Source organism: Vipera ursinii (genome assembly GCF_947247035.1).
Source record: "Vipera ursinii genome assembly, chromosome: 7".
Lineage (NCBI taxonomy): Eukaryota > Metazoa > Chordata > Lepidosauria > Squamata > Viperidae > Vipera > Vipera ursinii.
The window spans coordinates 75,886,074-75,903,976 of record NC_139521.1 but is presented as its reverse complement, the minus strand read 5'-3'; the positions used below and the strand labels follow the sequence as shown (position 1 = coordinate 75,903,976).

General features: G+C 55.4%; 1 protein-coding gene and 1 long non-coding RNA gene across 2 annotated transcripts in view; one reads left to right on the top strand and one right to left on the bottom strand.

The window, feature by feature from the left end:
• Window positions 1-242: 242 nt before the first annotated feature.
• On the top strand, window positions 243-16,666 carry LOC310643091 (RING finger protein 145-like). The gene is made up of 10 exons (XM_083367143.1): window positions 243-509; window positions 2,727-2,835; window positions 3,071-3,162; window positions 4,323-4,558; window positions 6,149-6,318; window positions 8,604-8,744; window positions 10,034-10,216; window positions 10,888-11,035; window positions 12,755-13,111; window positions 15,044-16,666. The coding sequence occupies exons 1-10, from the start codon at window positions 248-250 to the stop codon at window positions 15,506-15,508; spliced, it is 2,163 nt and encodes a 720-aa protein (XP_083223269.1). The 5' UTR covers window positions 243-247; the 3' UTR covers window positions 15,509-16,666.
• Window positions 4,585-17,903, bottom strand: part of LOC310643138 — a 366,287-nt gene continuing 352,968 nt past the window's right edge. The window contains exon 3 of the long non-coding RNA XR_014493017.1: window positions 4,585-5,031. This is a non-coding gene — a long non-coding RNA (uncharacterized lncRNA). The remainder of the gene's footprint in view (window positions 5,032-17,903) is intronic.

Below are 17,903 nucleotides of genomic sequence, written 5' to 3'. Positions count from 1 at the left end.
TCCTGAGGCCGGGAGGGGACCTCCAGAGGTCTGCTAGTCCAACCCAGCTGCGGGCAAAGGGCGTTTCCTCCCACCGCCTCCAGAGGGCGCCCAAGGAGGCGTAGGAGTCGGAAGGAGCGAGCCTTCTCCCGCGCCCTCACTAAACATGGCGGCGCGCGGAAACTGCGCCTCCGCGCCGCCACGTGGCGCCCAAGGGAAAAAGGGGAGGGGAAAAAAAAACCCACACTCGGCCGTGCCCTGACCCAAGATGGCGGCCGCGCCTTCAGTCGGAGCGCGGGAGGCGGCCGGGGGGCGGAGCGTGTCGGGGGAGGGGGCGGCCGGGGGTCCCACAGCCCGCGCCATGCCCGGCTGGCTGGAGCGGCTGGCCGAGGTGGTGCTGCGGCTGCCGCCCCTCGTCCTCCTGGACCTGCTCTACCGGTGGGACGTGCAGGCCTTCGCCGAGACGGGGCGCCCCCTGGCGGGGCGGCTTCAGCTGCGGGGCGGCCGCCTGTGGAGCCTTTACTACGCCGGTGAGGACGCGGAAAGGGCACCACCCGGAGAGCCCGCGGGACGCGCCTTCTCCCGCAGGCGGGGGTTGGGGCGCAGGAGCCGCAGGTGGGGGGGCTCCAGGCGGAATTAGAGCGATGATTTCCCCCCCCCCCGTTAACCCAGCAAAGAGAGGCACAAACCCGCAAAAGGATGCGTAGCCTGGAGGGGGGAGGGGGGGTTAGGTGACACAGCTGGATTTCGCTTTGCCCTCTCCAGCGCACACAACTCTATACGTATACATACATACTATACGTATATGCTATACATATACACACACCTCTATCTGGGAGATGGGACGCAGGTCACACACACACACACACACACACACACACTCACACAGAGAGAGAGAGAGAGACAGATACACAAACACACACATAAACTACCTGGCAAATGGGACAGGGGTCACGCACAGATACACACACTCTTCCTGGGAAATGGAGGCTGGAGTCACACATACACACACAGACACACCTCTACCTGGGAAATGGGGTGGCTCTCTCTCTCTCTCTCTCTCTCTCTCTCTCTCTCTCTCACACACACACACACACACACACACACACACACACACACACACACACACACCTCTACCTGGGAAATGGGGTGGCGCCCTCCCTCCCTCCCTCTCTCTCTCTCTCTCTCTCTCTCTCACACACACACACACACACACACACACATCTACCTGGGAAATGGGGCGGGAATCTCTCACACACCCACACCTCTACCTAGGAAAAGGGGTGGCGCTCTCTCTCTCTCTCTCTCTCTCACACACACACACACACACCTCTACCTGGGAAATGGGGTGGCGCTCTCTCTCTCTCTCTCTCCCTCCCTCCCTCTCTCTCTCTCTCTCTCTCTCTCACACACACACACACACACACATCTACCTGGGAAATGGGGTGGCGCTCGCCCTCCCTCCCTCTCTCTCTCTCTCACTCTCTCTCTCTCTCTCTCTCTCACACACACACACACACACACACACATCTACCTGGGAAATGGGGTGGCGCTCGCCCTCCCTCCCTCTCTCTCTCTCTCTCTCTCTCTCTCTCTCTCTCTCTCTCTCACACACACACACACACACACACACCTACCTGGGAAATGGGGTGGCGCTCGCCCTCCCTCCCTCTCTCTCTCTCTCACTCTCTCTCTCTCTCTCTCTCTCTCACACACACACACACACACATCTACCTGGGAAATGGGGTGGCGCTCGCCCTCCCTCCCTCTCTCTCTCTCTCTCTGTCTCTCACACACACACACACACACACACATCTACCTGGGAAATGGGGTGGCGCTCGCCCTCCCTCCCTCCCTCTCTCTCTCTCTCTCTCTCTCTCTCTCTCTCTCTCACACACACACACACACACACACACACACACACACATCTACCTGGGAAATGGGGCGGGAATCTCTCACACACCCACACCTCTACCTAGGAAAAGGGGTGGCGCTCTCTCTCTCTCTCTCTCTCTCTCTCTCACACACACACACACACACACACACACACACACACACAAAGAGAGAGAGAGAGAGAGAGCTATCAGCAACATTTCTGAGAAAGCTTAACCGGCTGGCAGTTGTGAGAATGCATTTGCAGGCAAAGCAGGTGGGGGAAGGGGGGGAAAGATGCAGGTGCGTTGCCCGCATTTGTGCCACCGACGTTGCTATATAAGTAGCCCTCGACTTAACGGCTTGCTTAGTGACCTTTTGGAGTTGCCACGGAGTTACGACCGTTTTTCTGACTTAACGACCATTGCAGCATTCCCCTGTGGTCTCGGGATTTACATTCGGATGCTTGGCAACTGATTCACATTTATGACGGTCGCACTGTGCCCTGGTGTGTGTGTGTGTGTGTGTGTGTGTGTGTGTGTGTGTGTGTGTGTGTCGTGATCATCCCCTTTTGCGACCTTCTGACAGGCAAAGTCAAGGGGGGGGGGGAACCAGATTCGCTTAATGACCGTGTGATTGACTTAACCAGTGCAGTGACTCACTTAACAACACAAAATGGGGCAAAGCTCGCTTAACGTGTCTGGCTTAGCAACGGAAAGCTTGGGCTCAGCTGTGTTCGTATTTATTCCTGAAACCTATAACACACACACCCCGGCCGCCTATCTCGCTGCGGAAGAGACGGTTTGCGACGGGATAAAAGTAAGAATTAAAGAAAAAAAAATTCGAAATGCAACTTCCTTCCCCCCCTTTCTGAGGTCACCTGCTGTGCCTGGGGGTGGTGCTGCTCCCCCTCCGCTGCCTGGTGCAGCTCTACCTCCACCTGGTGGCGCTGTTGCTGCTCTACCTGGCCCACCAGGCCACCTGGTAAGTGGGGCGCTCCGGGGGTCCCCACCCCACCCCCGGGAGGAAAGTCCGTAGGAGGAGGGGTGGGGAGACCCCCCCCCATCCAGCCTTCGGAAGCTCGCCGGGGATCCCTTCCGCCAGCCGGGGACCCCTTGCGCCAGCCGGGCACGTTGCTCCCCTTAGCCCAGCCTACCTCGCAGGGCTCTTTGTATTGATGCATCGAATTTATTTATGACTTAAACGCACTGGCTTCCAGGGACTACCTTGACCATGAGGCCGAGCGGGGATTCCAGGGCGCCATCTACGAGGACCGGGTGGCCCTTGGGCACTTTGCCACTGCGCTGACTGGTGAGGAATGGAGGCGGGGAGGGTTGGGGAGGGGTCTCCTGATGGCCTTCCTTGGTTGCCCTGTTGCTGGAAACTGGCGAGGGCTCCGGCTTGGCTCAGGCAGACGGTGCTGTGCCTGGGGGAAAGAGAGCGGAGGGAGGGGGGGGAGGGAGGGAAAGAGACTGGGAGGGAAGGAAGGAAAGAAAGGAGGGAGGGACGAAGAAAGAGAAGAAGGAAGGAGAGGGAGGGAGGGAGGAAAGAAGGAAGGAAGGAAGGAAGGAAGGAAGGAAGGAAGGAAGGAAACAGGGCGGGACAGAAAAGAGGAGGGAGGGAGGAAGGAAAGAAAGAAAGAGGAAGGAAGGAAGGAAGGAAACAGGGCGGGACAGAAAAGAGGGAGGGAGGAAGGAAGGAAGGAAAGAAAGAAAGGAAGGAAGGAAGGAAGGAAACAGGGCGGGACAGAAAAGAGGGAGGGAGGAAGGAAGGAGAGGAAGGAAGGAAGGAAGGAAAGAAAGAAAGAGGAAGGAAGGAAGGAAGGAAGGAAACAGGGCGGGACAGAAAAGAGGGAGGGAGGGAGGAAGGAAGGAGAGGAAGGAAAGGAAGGAAGGAAGGAAGAAAGGAAGGAAGGAAACAGGGCGGGACAGAAAAGAAGGAGGAAGGAAGGGGAGGGAGGGAGGGAGGAAGAAGGGAAAGAGGAAGGGAGGAAACGGAGGGATGAAAAAGAGGGGAGGGAGGGAGGGAGGATATACATACAAGGATGGAGGCCTGAGGGAAGGAAGAATGGAAGAAAGCAGAGAAAGGGGGGAGGAGGGAAGGAGAGAAAGAGGAAGGGAAAGGAAGAAGGAAAGTTGACTCTTGGCCACTGCCTGGCCTCCCCTTCCCTCACCAGGCTCCGTCCGCAAGGGGTCCTATTTGCCATTGCATCCTCCGTGGGGCCAACGGAGAATGGCTGGCCCAGGCTCACCCAGCAGGCCAAACTCAGCCTTGGGTCGACCTCGGAGGGCCCTCCAGAGCGGAGGGGGGGCAGGAGGGGCGAAGTCTCAGCAGGAGGGAGAGGCAGCCCAGGAGGAAAATGTGTGTGGGGGGGAGTTTACGTGGTCCCCTCCCCCCCCGTCCCCGTGGCCCAAGATGGACGGGGAATCGGTGGACGAGACGGATCCTCTCTCCCTCTGCGTCCTTCGCAGGGCAGGCCGCGGTCATCGCCCTCTGCGCTCGGCTGCTGAAGACCCGGCAGGTGGGGCTGCTCTGCGCCCCCCTCCTCCCGCTGGCCGCCCGGCTCTGCGGCCTCCCTCCCCAGGCCCTGCCCACCGTCAGCGCCTGTGGGGCAGCCCTGGCGGCCCTGGAGCTCCTCTACGGGGCAACTGGACAACTCGTGGGGCTCCTCCGCAGCGCCGCGGCAGCCTGCCGAGAGTTCTTCCAGGTACGTTGGGGGAGAGGGATTCCTGCAAGCAGGGGACCCCCCCCCCCTTGGGCTTGCCCTTCCCTAGCAAGCCCATCTCCTCCTCTTCCTCTCCTGCGCTCCACAAACCCCACGCCCTTATGGAACTGATGATGTTCCCTAGTTGGGTCATGAAACGTCCGGAAGAAAGCCACCCAGCTGAGAGAGCACCAGGGACCCCACAGTCCTCCTCCTCCTCCTCCTCCTCCTCCCCTGCAAACCCACCTCCCTTCTAGCACGGATGATGTTCCCTAGTTGGGTCATGCAACGTCTGCAAGGAAACCACCCAGCTCAGAGAGCACCAGGGACCCCACAGTCCTCCTCCTCCTCCTCCTCCTCCACAAACCCCCCTCCCTTCTAGCACTGATGATGTTCCCTAGTTGGGTCATGAAACGTCTGCAAGGAAACCACCCAGCTCAGAGAGCCCCAAGGACCCCCACAGTCCTCCTCCTCCTCTTCCTCCTCTCACACTCCTGTCTAGCACTGATGATGTTCCCTAGTTGGGCCATGCAACGTCTGCAAGGAAACCGCCCGGCTCAGAGAGCACCAAAGACCCCCCAGTTCTCCTCCTCCCCCCATCAAGGGCCACGGGGCTCCGTCCCAGACTGGCTCTTCTGAGGCAGCCTTGGGCCAAGAGGGCTTGGGGGTTGTGGGCACGGAGGCCGCCCAGGATGGCAAAGAGCAGCGCAGCTCTTGGGCGTCACTGCGAGCCCTGCAGCCAGGCAGGCAACCTCCTGCGCTGTAACACGGAAACTTCGTCCCTCCGAGGCAGACTCAGAGTTGGGGATTGGGCATCTTGAGTCCTTCGGGAAAGGGCGGTACATAAATATGATAAAATAAAATAAATCTTCCCTTCTGTTACCCTCCACAAAGGAACCGGTGGGCGATTCCTGGGGACAGAACAGCCTGGCCTTGAGACCCCAACTTAATTTCCCAAAAACCGGAAGGGAAGGAAGGAAGGAAGGAAGGAAGGAAGGAAGGAAAAAAGGAAGGAGGGAGGATGGATGGATGGAAGGAAGAAAAGGGAGAGAGGGAGGAATGGAGAGAAGGAAGGAGCAAAGAGGGGAGGAAAGAAAAAGCAAGCAAACGCAAGAAAGAAAGTTGTATTTTAAATTTGGAAATAAATACAAATTCATCAGAAAGAGAGAGAGAGAAATATTGTATTTTAATCATGGAAATAAATAAAAATTCACATCAGAAAGAAAGAAAAGAAAGAAAGAGAGAAAGAAAGAAAGAAAGAAAGAAAGAAAGAAAGAAAGAAAGAAAGAAAGAAAGAAAGAAAGAAGAAAGAAAGAAAAGAGAGGGATAGTTGTAAACCCCCCCCAGCCCTTTGACTCACAGCCAAGGGCTGGTCAAGGGGTCAGGAAAGGCCACGCTTGTCCCATGGGGCTGAACCTCATCACCTCCCCCAAAGTGCAGTCGGGCTTCTCAGCTGCCCGCCTCGCAGGGTCGTCGTGCTGGCCGAGCTTTGCCCGGCCCGCTCGCCTCCTCCACCCTCTTAGCCAGCTGCCATTGGATGCTGGCAGGTGTCAGTCAAGCCCGTCCTTAGCTGGGGCCGGGCTTTCTTTCCAGGATCCGGGACCGTATTGGCTGGTGACTCTGGCTGTGTCTCTCTGGAGACGGTTGGCTGTACCGCTGGTCTTCTCCACCTTTTGGCTCGTCCTGTTCACGCTGCAGATCTTCACCTTGGCAGCCTCCTCCTCCTCCTCCCAGCAGGGGTGGATCTTCCTCTTCCTTAGCAGGTAAGAGCTGCACATGTGTGTGTGTGTGTGTGTGTGTGTGTGTGTAATCCTCGGATTTGGCGTCGTCCCCACCCCAAAGCACCTTGCAAATCCCCGTCGGTTCTTCTGCCCTCCAAAGTTCGCGAGAAGCATCGGAGACCCCCTCCTCACTTCGGCCCCTTCGGTTCGCACAAGGGCAGCCAAAGCTGGCCAATGCTAAGTGAGAAAAAAAAAGAACGGCAGAGTTGGATGGGACCTCGGAGGTCTTCTAGCCCAACCCCTTGCTCAGGCGGGTGACCCTACGCCATGCCAGACAAGTGGCTGTCCAGTCTCTTCTTAAAAACCCCCAGTGATGGAGCACCCACAAATTCTGGTGGCAGGTAGTTCCACTGGTTGATTGTCCTCGCTGTTGGGAAGTTTCTCCTTAGTTCCAGGTTGCTTCTCTCCTTGGTGAGTTTCCATCCGTTGCTTCTTGTCCGGCCTTCAGGCGCTTTGGAGAAGAGCTTGACTGCCTCTTCTTTGGGGCAGCCCCTGAGATATTGGAACACTGCTATCATGTCATCCCTCACTCTTCTCTTCATTAAACTACACATACCCAATTCCAGCAACCGTTCCCTATATGTTTTAGCCTCCAGTCCCCCAATAATCTTTGTGGCTCTTCTCTGTACCCTTTCCAGAGTCTCAGCATCTTTTTTAACATCGTGGTGACCAAAACTGGATGCCGGATTCCAAGTGTGGCCTTACCGAGGCCTTGTAAAGTGGTAGTAACACTTCACCTGATCTTAATCCTGTCCCTTTAAACCTCAGTCATCCAGTCGCTCATCCAATCGCGCCGAGTTATTTAGGAGCCCGATTGGTGGGTATAAAATATGAGTCCAAAGGAACACGGGGGGTCCTCAGCTTACAGCCCCAATGGAGCCCAAAATGTCCGTTGCTCAGCCGACTTGTTTAAGGAAGTTGCGCCCCAATTTACAACTTCGTTTTGCTACCGTTCCTAAGTGAGTCACGGCAGTCATTTAAGCGAATCCTGCTTCCCCCATATTGACTTTGCTTGTCAGAAGGTCGCAAAAAGGGTGTGTGTGTGTGTGGCCTGACCTCCCCGGGGACGCTGCGACCGTCATAAATAGGAGCCGGTTGCCAAGGGTCCGAATTTGGATCACGTGACCTTTGGGGATTGCTGCGACGGCCGTTAAGTGTGAAAAATGGCCATAAGTCACTGTTTCCAGTGCTGTGGTAAATTTGGTCACTAAATGAACGGTTATAAGTCGAGGACCGCCTGTATCTCTCTGGCTCGTTCTGGGTTAGGAAATGACGTAACTTTTTTTGAAAGAGGAAAAACTACAGGGAACATCTTTGGGGGTCTTGGTGGGAACTGACCATTGTCTTTTTTTGGGCCCATCCGGGGGTTCAAGGCAGAGACAACGAAGCGTTTCCTCATGGAAATACGACTGAATGGAGCTGCTGGAACTCATGGCCTCAAGAGGAGCGCTTCTGGCTTCCAAGCAAATGACTCCTGGTCCATAATTCCCAGCCAGGATGCCAAAGGGGTCTTTTGCGTGTCTGTGGAGCTTCTTGATCCTCCACGTCAGGCTGGTCCCAAAGGTGCTTTTTTCCCCTAAAGGCAACTGGACTCTTCGACCCCTCCTAATGTCCAGAGGGAGGGACGCGGTGGCTCAGTGGGTTAGGACGCTGAGCTTGTCGATCAGAAGGTCGGCAGTTTGGCGGGTCGAATCCTGAGCGCCGCGTAGCAGAGTGAGCGCCTGTTACGCGTCCCAGCTTCTGCCAACCTAGCAGTTCGAAAGGACGTAAAAAATGGAAGTAGAAAAATAGGGATCACTACGTTGGGAAGGTAGCAGCGTTCTGTGCGCCTTTGGCGTCTAGTCATGACCACGGAGACGTCCTCGGACAAGCGCTGGCTCTTCGGCTTTGAAACGGAGATGAGCACCGGCCCCTAGAGTCAGAAACGACTAGCACGCATGTGCGGGGGAACCTTTACCTTTACCTTAATGTCCAGAGGACTGCAAGGAATATCGGTCCTTCCGTTCCCCACCAGGCGGTCAGAACGGAAGAAGCTTCTGGGATAAGAAGCGAAACGTCTCCAAGGAAAAACAAGAAAGTCCGGCTGCCTTTGGGGGGAAAAAATAGCTTTGGGGTGGTCTTTCCTCTGCCTCCCCTCCCCCCCCCCCCCGCTCCAAGGCCAGGAGTCGGGGGGGGAACGTCCGTGGGGGTCCTGGGGAGGGGGGGCTGCTGTCCGAAACCGGAGGCAGCCCTGGGGGTCCAGCTTCTCCTGTCTTCGGCCTTCCCAGTGTGGCCAAATGCTGCAGCACCCCCTACTCGCTCGTCGGACTCACCTTCGCCGTCTCCTACCTGGCCCTGGGGCTGCTCCAGCTGGGCAAGCTGTACTTAACCGGCTTGGGTGACTTCCAGGAGGGGAGCGTTGCCCACAGGTGAGAGCATCCCCCTCCCTCTTTCTCTCCATCTCTCTCCTCCCCCTCTCCATCTCTCTCTCCCCTTATCTCTTCCTCTCTCCCCCTTTCTCTCCTTCTCTAGTCCCCCTCTCCTCTCTCCCTCCCTCTCTTTCTGTATCTCTCCCCCCTTTTCCTCTCCCTCTTTCTCTCCTCTCTCCCCTTCTCCCCCTCTCCTCTCTCCCTCCCTCTCTTTCTGTATCTCTCTCCCCTTTTCCTCTCCCTCTTTCTCTCTTCTCTCTCTCCTTCTCCCCCTCTCCTCTCTCCCCCCTCCATCTCTTCCTATATATATCTCCCCTTTTCCTCTCCCTTTCTCTCCCCCTCTTCCCCCTCTCTTGCTGCCTCCTTCTCTCCCTCCCTCTGTTCACCTTTTCCCGCTCCCTCACTCTCTCCCCTTCCCTCCCTCTCCTCCCTCCCTTGCTTTCTCTCACTTTCTCCTCCCTCCTTCTCGCTCCCTCTCTCTTCCTCTTTTTCTCCCTCCCTCTCTCCCCCTCTGTATTTCTCTCCCCTTATCTCTTCCTCTCTCCCTCTCCACCTCCCTCTCTCTTTCTGCCTCCTCCTCTCCCTCCCTGTTCACCTTCTCCCGCTCCCTCACTCTCCCCTTCCCTCCCTCTCCTCCCTCCCTTGCTTTCTTTCCCTTTCTCCTCTCTCCCTCTCTTCCTCTTTCTCTCCCTCTCTCTCTCCCCCTCTGTCTCTCACCTTATCTCTTCCTCTCTCCCTCTCCACCTCCCTCTCTCTTTCTGCCTCCTCTCCCTCCCTGTTCACCTTCTCCCTCACTCTCTCCCCTCTTTCCCCCTCCCTCCCTCTCCTCCCTCTCCCTTGCTTTCTCTTTCTCCTACCTCTCTCCCTCTTTCTCTCCCTCTCTCCCCGTCTCTGTATCCCTCTCCTTATCTCTCCCTCTCCCCCTCCCTCTTCCTTTTTGCCTCCTTCTCTCCCTCCCTCTCTCCCCCCTCCCTCTCTCTCTCTGTATCTCTTCTCCCTCTCCCTCGCTTTCTCTCCCCCTACCTCTTTCTGCCTCCTTCTCTCCCTCCCTCTTCTCCCTCTCCCTCGCTCTCTCTTCTCCTTCTCCCTCGCTTTCTCCCTCCCTCTCTCCATTCTCTTCTTTTCCCGTGCTTCCTCCCTCCCTCCCTCCCTCCCTCTCTTCCTCTCTCTGGAAGAGCCCCCACTGATCTTTCATCGTAGCCCTACAAACAAGGGGCAGCCCCCAGGGACTGGGGGGGGGAGGCTACAGAATCTCCCCCCATCCTTCTGCTGACTCCCCACCCGCGCAGGGGCGTGACGGAAGGGGTGACGCTGCTGCTGCTGGCCATCCAGACGGGCCTCCTGGACCTGCAGCTCCTCCAGAGGACCTACCTGCTCGCCATCATCCTCTTCATCGTGGCCACCTCCACTTTGCAGTCCATGAGCGAAATCGCCGAGCCGTTTCTCTTGGTGCTGGGGGCGTCGCAGAGCAGGTGAGGGGGCATTTCCCTCTGGGGAGGGAGGGGGGCATCCATGCAGCTGGGGAGGGGGCGTTATCCACGAGTGGTCCTCAACTTACGACCATGTGGAATTACAACCTAAAGGCAGTACGACTGTTCTTTTAGTGACCCGTTCGAAATTATGACGGCACCGGGGGGGGGAAAGGGACTCGTGACCCCTTTTCCACCCTTACGGCCGTTGCAGCCTCTCCTGGTCAGAATTGGAACGCTTGGCGAGTCACACTTACGACAGTCGGTCGCAGTGTCTCGGAGTCACGCGATTCCCCCTTTTGTGACGTTCTGACGAGTCGGTGGGGGAAGCGAGATTCGCTGAAGGACCTTGTTACCAACTTAACAACCGCGGGGATTCACTTAACAACCGGGGCACGGAAGGTTGTAAAATGGGGCGGAACTCACTTAAAAGCTTAGCATCATTAATTTTGGGGGCTCAATTGTGGTCGTAAGTTGAGGATTGCTTGCATCTGCTGCCCCCCCCCTCTTCACTCCTTGAGGGCCATCTAGCCCCAGCGTGGTCCCTTCTGGCCTGCGAGACGGGGTGCAGCGTTCACGAGGGACCAGAGGTTTTTTTGCGGGGGGGGTCTCCTCATCCATGGTTCTATCCACACACACACACGCGCCCTTTCCCCCCTCTTCCCTTCTTGCAGGAATTTCTGGAAACACGTCCGTGGGGTGACCCTCTGCGTCTTTCTCTTGGGGTCTCCTGCCTTCATGGCCTACAAGATGGCCCATTTCTTCCAGCTGGACTTCTGGCTGCTGATCCTCATCTCCAGCTGCATGTTGACTTCCCTGCAGGTACGGCTCGGCGTTCCCCAAATCAACCCCAACAAAGGCCAGGAGGGACCTTGGAGGTCATCTAGCCCAACCCCCCTCCCCCTGCTCAAGCAGGAAGACCCTCTGCCAGGCTGTCCAGTCTCCTGCTTCTGGGGGCAAGTCGTTACCCTGCAACCACTTCGATCAGGTTGGGCTCCGTGGCGGTCGTAAGCGGAGGATTTATTTATTTATTTATTTATTTATTTATTTATTTATTTATTTATTTATTTATTTATTTATTTTTGGGACTTATATGCCGCCCTATCTCCCGAAGGACTCAGGGCGGCTAACAACAATGAAATACAACGATACGAAAGTTAAAAAGAATTAAATTATTTATTTATTTATTTATTTTATTGGATTTGTATACCGCCCTATTTCCGTAGGACTCAGGGCAGTTTACAGGGCGGTTAACAGCCCCAATAGAATAAATTAAAATTGAAGTTAAAAATTAAAAAGCATTTTAAAAATCCCTGTTGTCAGTCCAGGTCAGCCTGATGGAAAAGGAATGTTTTGAGGCCGCGGCGAAAGGACCGGAGATCCGGGGCTATCCGGAGCTCAAGGGCGAGTTGGTTCCATAGGGCTGGCGCTCCCACAGAGAAGGCCCTCCCCCTGGGGGTCGCCAGCCGACATTGTCTGGCCGACGGCACCCTGAGGAGGCCCTCTCTGTGTGACTTGGTTACGGGGTCCCGGCCCGGGGGGTGGGGTGTCCCCTGATTTCCCTTTTTGCGACCTTACGACGGGCAAAGTCGAGGGGGACGCCGGATTCGCTCACCGACCGTGCTGCTAACTTAACAATTGCACTTCTGCCTTGCCTGGTATTCCTATCGTTTTGTATTGTGTCTTTGTATTGGAATATTAACAAGAAAAAACAAAAGTGCACTTAACCACTGTGGCCAGAGAAGTGATTAGAGGGCGCCGGTGTCCTAGTGGAGAACCACTTAAATATTATACTTCGTCAAGAAAAAATCAACGATACGCAAATCAGTTGAAACCTGGCTCAGTAGTAGCAACTGTGAGAGGGATCTCGGAGTCCTAGTGGACGATCCCTTAAATAGGAGCCAGCCGTGTGCTGCAGCTTCCAAAAAAGCCAACGTAGTTCTAGGCTGCATCAACAAGAGGGATAGAATCAAGATCACCTGAAGTGTTACTACCACTTTACATTGCCTTGGTAAGGCCACACCTGGAATGCGGCATCCAGTTTTGGTCGCCGCGATGTAAAAAAGATGTCGAGACACTGGAAAGAGTGAAGAGAAGAGCAACAAAGATGATTAGGGGACTGGAGGCTAAAACATACGAAGAACGGTTGGTGGAATTGGGTATGTGTAGTCTAATGAAGAGAAGGACGAGGGGGTGATGTGATAGCAGTCTTCCTTCCTTTGGAGAAGGAGTCAAGCTATTCTCCAAAGCAGGACAAGAAGCAACGGATGGAAACTCATCAAGGAGAGAAGCAACCTGGAATTAAGGAAGAATTTCCTGACAGTGAGAACAATTAACCAGCGGAACGACTTGCCACCAGAAGTTGTGGGAGCTTCATCACTGGAGTTTTAAGAAGAGATTTGACAGCCATTTCTCTGGATTGGTAGGGTTTCCTGCCTGAGCAGGGGATTGGACTAGATGACCTCCAAAGTCCCTTCCAACATCATCATCATCATTATTATTATTATTATTGTTGTTGTTATCCCCCTGCCCCCTTCACAGGTGCTGGGGACCCTCTTCGTCTACGGCCTTTTCGTGATGGAGCCCTTCCAGGGGACTCCTGTGGAGAAGATGGAGGAGATCCTGTACATCGTCCACGCTCTCAGCCGGACGCTGGAGTTCCTGGTGGCCCTGTGCGTGGTGGCCTACGGCACCTGGGGCTCCATCATGGGGGAGTGGACCTGGGTGGGGGCCTCAGTCATCCTTGTCCACTCCTACTTCAACATCTGGCTCCGGGCCCAATCCGGCTGGAGGAGCTTCTCGCTCCGCTGGGAGGCGGCCAGGAAGATCGGCTTCCTCCCCAGGGCCAGCCCCGGGCAGCTGCGGGACCACAACGACCTCTGTGCCATCTGCTTCCAGGTGAGTCGCCCTCTCCCCCCGCAACAGACTGGTTGCCTCCTCCCCCCCCCTACACACACACACACACACACACACCGGGGCCCTATAAACCTGGGGGGCCAGATGGGATTTGTAGTGTAACGCCTCCGAAGGACGATAGCTTGAGGGAGGGATATTTTAAACCCTGGGGAAGGGGGTTGGATGGATGATCTCTGGGGTCCCGCCCACCTCTTGCATTTCCTTAAGGCTCTGCGGGTTCTCCACGCTCCTCCTCATTGGCTCATCTGCCGAGGATCCGGCGCTCTGTTGAATTTGCATGCGATCGGACGAAGGCAGAGCGAGGCCTTCAGTTGCAGCCTTTGCTTAAAATCCAGTCGGGAGTATGCCGCTTGCCAATCTGCCGGTAGTCCTCGACTTACGACAGTTCATTTAGTGATCATTGGGTTACAACTGGGGGAAAAAACGAGTCGTGACCATTTTTCACACTTACGACCGCTGCGGCATCCGTGATCACGTGATCTAAATTCAGGCACTCAAATTTATGACGGTCGCAGCATCCCGGGGGGGGGGGGTGTGTCACGTGACACCCCCCCCCCTCTTGTGACTTTCTGACGAGCGAAGTCGATGGGGGAAGCCGGATTCAGTTAACAACTGCCTCACTTAGCAACAGAAATGTCAGGCTCATTTGTGGTCGTAACTCGAGGACTACCTGCATCCCTTAAAGCAGAGGTCCCCATCCTTTGGGGCACCAGGGTTTTGTGTGCTGCCTGCATCCCACGGATGGGGCTTTGCTTGTTTGTGCAGACCGGTTGGTGGCAGGCCACAGCCCTGAACCGGTCCACAGACCGGGTGTTGGGGACCCCTGCCTTAAAGTTCAGCATAGGCAAGACGTTTCTTTATTCTAGAGCAGGAGTAGGTAACCTTGGCTGTTTTATGACTCGTGGACTTTAACTCCCAGAATTCCTGAGCCAGCCTGGCTCAGCTTGGAAACCTCTCCCTTTCCCCTCAGCGTGGCTGGCTCAGGAATTCTGGGAATTGAAGTCCACAAGTCATAAAGCGGCCTAGGCCAGGAGTAGGCAACCTTGGCTCTTTTATGACTCCTGGACTTCAACTCCCAGAATTCCTGAGCCAGCATGGCTCAGCTTGGAAACCTCTCCCTTTCCCCTCAGTGTGGCTGGCTCAGGAATTCTGGGAGTTGAAGTCCACAAGTCATGAAGGGGCCATAGTTCCCCCATGCTGGCTGAGGAATTCTGGGAGCTGAAGTCCACGAGTCATAAAAGAGCCAAGGTTGCCTACCTCTGGCCTAGGCCTAGGCCGCTTTATGACTCGTGGACTTCAACTCCCAGAATTCCTGAGTCAGCTATGCTGAGGGGAAAGGGAGAGGTTTCCAAGCTGAGCCATGCTGTCTCAGGAATTCTGGGAGTTGAAGTCCACGAGTCATAAAGCGGCCTAGGCCAGAGGCCTCATTTATGACTCGAGGACTTGCAACTCCCAGAATTCCTGAACTATGGCCCCCTTCATGACTCGTGGACTTCAACTCCCAGAATTCCTGAGCCAGCATGGCTCAGCTTGGAAACCTCTCCCTTTCCCCTCAGTGGGGCTGGCTCAGGAATTCTGGGAGTTGAAGCCCACTAGTCATAAAGCAGCCTAGGCCTAGGCCAGGGGTAGGCAACCTTGGCTCCTTCATGACTTGCGGACTTCAACTCCCAGAATTCCTGAGCCAGCATGGCTCAGCTTGGAAACCTCTCCCTTTCCCCTCAGCATAGCTGACTAGGAATTCTGGGAGTTGAAGTCCACGAGTCATAAAAGAGCCAAGGTGGCCTACTCCTGTTCTAGAGGAGTTATTTGTAATTCTTGGAGGTTGCCAAAATTCATCCCCTCCAAACTCAGATCTTCCCTGGATGTCTCCTCCTCACCTCCCCCCCACACACACACTTTCTGTCTGTCTTTCAGGAGATGAGCCTGGCCGTGATCATGCCCTGCGGCCACATTTTCCACGAGGGCTGCCTTCGCAAGTGGTTCTACGTGCAGGACACCTGTCCTCTCTGCCACCAGGCGGTTCAAATCCCGGCTTCCCAGGAAATTCAGCGAGGAAGCAGCGCTGGACCAGAGGCGAGACCCCAGCCGGAGCGTGGTGCATCCGTCGGCCACGAGAAAACAGGAGATTCCGATCATGACGGGTCCATGTCCTGCTACACCGAGCAGCCTCGCCTTTGGCCAGTGGGGTCAGCTGAGGAAGACCCCCAGGTGGATCACGGTCCAGGAGGAGCCCTGCCTGGGCTCAGCCCTCCCCAACCAAGAGCCCCCACAGCAGAAGAAAATGACCCGATGCCTCTTCGGGAAAATCTCAGAAAACTCGGTGAATCGGTAGAGGTTCGGCCGTTGGGACAGCCCACTTCCCAAAGCGAGCTGAGATGATCCAACGCGCAAAGAGACACCCGTCCCCCTTGGCCCTCGGCTCCGAGGGGTGCTCTTACCGAGGGGCATCGGCCCACACCAACAACTGCCAGCCGTTTTGCAGCAACGGGCAGGGATGCCAAGACTGGGGGCGCGATCCAGGAGAAACCAGGAGCAACTGGATAGCCTGAGTGACATCCTTCCCCCGTCCATTCCTGACCCTCGACCTTCACTCAGGGGCATTTCTCCCAAAAAACCTCCCTTCCTCCTCCTGTTACCCAGGCAGTTGCCTTTTTTGCCGGTCCCACTCAGGAAAATCAGCCGAAGAAAAGCGTATTTTTTCGAGCCATGGGAAGTTTTGCACAGAAATCCCGTTGCTTGGCTCACCTTTCTTTTCCCTTGGTTGCACTGGGGAAGCCTGTTGGCTCAATTCTCCAAACCCAGCTGCCTCAGTTCAGCCTGGTAGCTCGGCCCAGCAGCCTTTTTGGGGAGGTGTCTTCGCAGTCCAAAGGACAGGCAGGTAATTCGCCTGGTGTCCCAGGTAAAGATCCCCCTGAATCTTCCTGGCGGGGGTGTCCCAGCCCCGTGAGGTCACAAAACACAGTGCAGGTGTTAATTCCTCTTTGTCATCTTCCGCCCACTGTATGTTGCGGTAGTTGTGTTGCAGGAAATCCATCCCAGGCTGGAGTCTCTTGCTCTCTGGCTAAATAAAGCAGGGGTTCCCAATCTGGGTAACTTTAAGACACGTGGACTTCCAGAATGGGGGGGGGGGAATTGGGAATTGAAGCCCATGGGTGTTAAAAGTTGCCAAAATCGGACCCCCTGAAATAAGAGGAGAGGCGTAGACTTCCGGTGTGCAACCAGGAAGAGAAGAAAACCCACAATCGGGCAGATTCTGGGGGGAAAAAATAATGGGGTCATTAACCCTGGAGGAGGAGGGGACAGTATCTCAATCGCCTCCCCCTCAAATTCAAGGGGGACCTGCCGGAGAGGACCCTTAAATCCTGCAGGGTCTGCAGTTAAAATTTGGGGTGCCCAAAGTGGGCTTAATCTTACCAAAGCGTTAAGAGAATTAATCACACGGGTGGACTTTCTGGGTTAGGGTTGGGGGGGGGAAAGGGGCAAAAATTGGGCTTGTGAAAGGATGGGGAGTTTCTGAATTTCTTAAAATATCTCAGTTGCCACCCAGTCGATTCTCAGTTGTTTTTCTTGCACCGCAGTGTGCGTTCTGTGTGGTTGTCGAGTCAAGATCTGTTCCTGAACATGCCTCCAGAGGTTGTGGGTGCTCCGTCACTGGAGGTTTTTAAGAAGAGATTGGACAGCCATCGGTCTGGGACGGTATAGGGCAGCGATGGCAAACCTTTTAGAGACCCAGTGCCCAAACCGCAACCCAAAACCCACTTATGTATTGTTGGGTGTTGGGGGGGCGTGGCCCATTGGGTGGGTGTGGCCAATTGGGTGGGACTAAAAAGTTCAATATTCCAACTTTGCAATATCTTTTTTTCCCCGAGAAGTTGAAATTGATTGATTGAAACTGGGTTTTTTTGCACATGGCAGCGGAGGCCTAAAGCGGAAAGGTTTTATAAAACCCAGCTGAAGGCCTAGGACTGGGGCGACGGTGCACGTGCCCACAGAGAGGGCTCTGCGTGCCACCTGTGGCACACGTGCCGTAGGTTCGCCACCATGGGTATAGGTCACAGGTCTGCAACCCGCGGCTCCGGAGCCACATGCGGCTCTTTCAGCTGTCTCCTGCGGCTCCCAGTCCTCTGCCATGTGCAGTCCAAAAAAAAAGTGGGAGTAAAAAAGTTCAACCAATCAATTCAAATATGCAGGGTAGGTGCATATCTCGCCTTGGCTCCACTCTTCAGTCAAACCCTGTTCTGCGCATGCGCGCATGTACGCGCATGCGCACACATTTTTTGCGGCTCCCAGTTTTTCCTTTTGTGAGGGAACCGGTTCCGAGTGGCTCTTTCACTGTTTCAGGTTGCTGACCCCTGGTATAGGGTCTACCGTTTGAGCAGGGGGTTCAGCTAGATGACCTCCAAGGTCCCTTCCAAGTCTGTTATTGCCCTCCCAAACAGGTCACTCGGCTCCAAAGGACAATCCGCACTTACTCTGGAGAAGTCACGGGTCACGTGACTCCAGGACACTGCGACCGTCGTAAGTACAAGTCAGTTACCAAGGGTTTGAATTTGGATCATGTGATTGTCGGGATGCCATAACAGTGGTAAGCGTGAGGAACGGTCACACCTCAACCCCGCACTTTTTCCAGTGCTGTCGTAACTTTGAAGTGTCACTCAGCGGACACTAGCCGAGCACCGTCTGCACGCGTGCATCCCTTCATCAGTCTTCCGTTCTTCCACCTCGCTTCCGATAGTCCTCGACCTACAACGCTAATGGAGCCCAGGATTTCCGT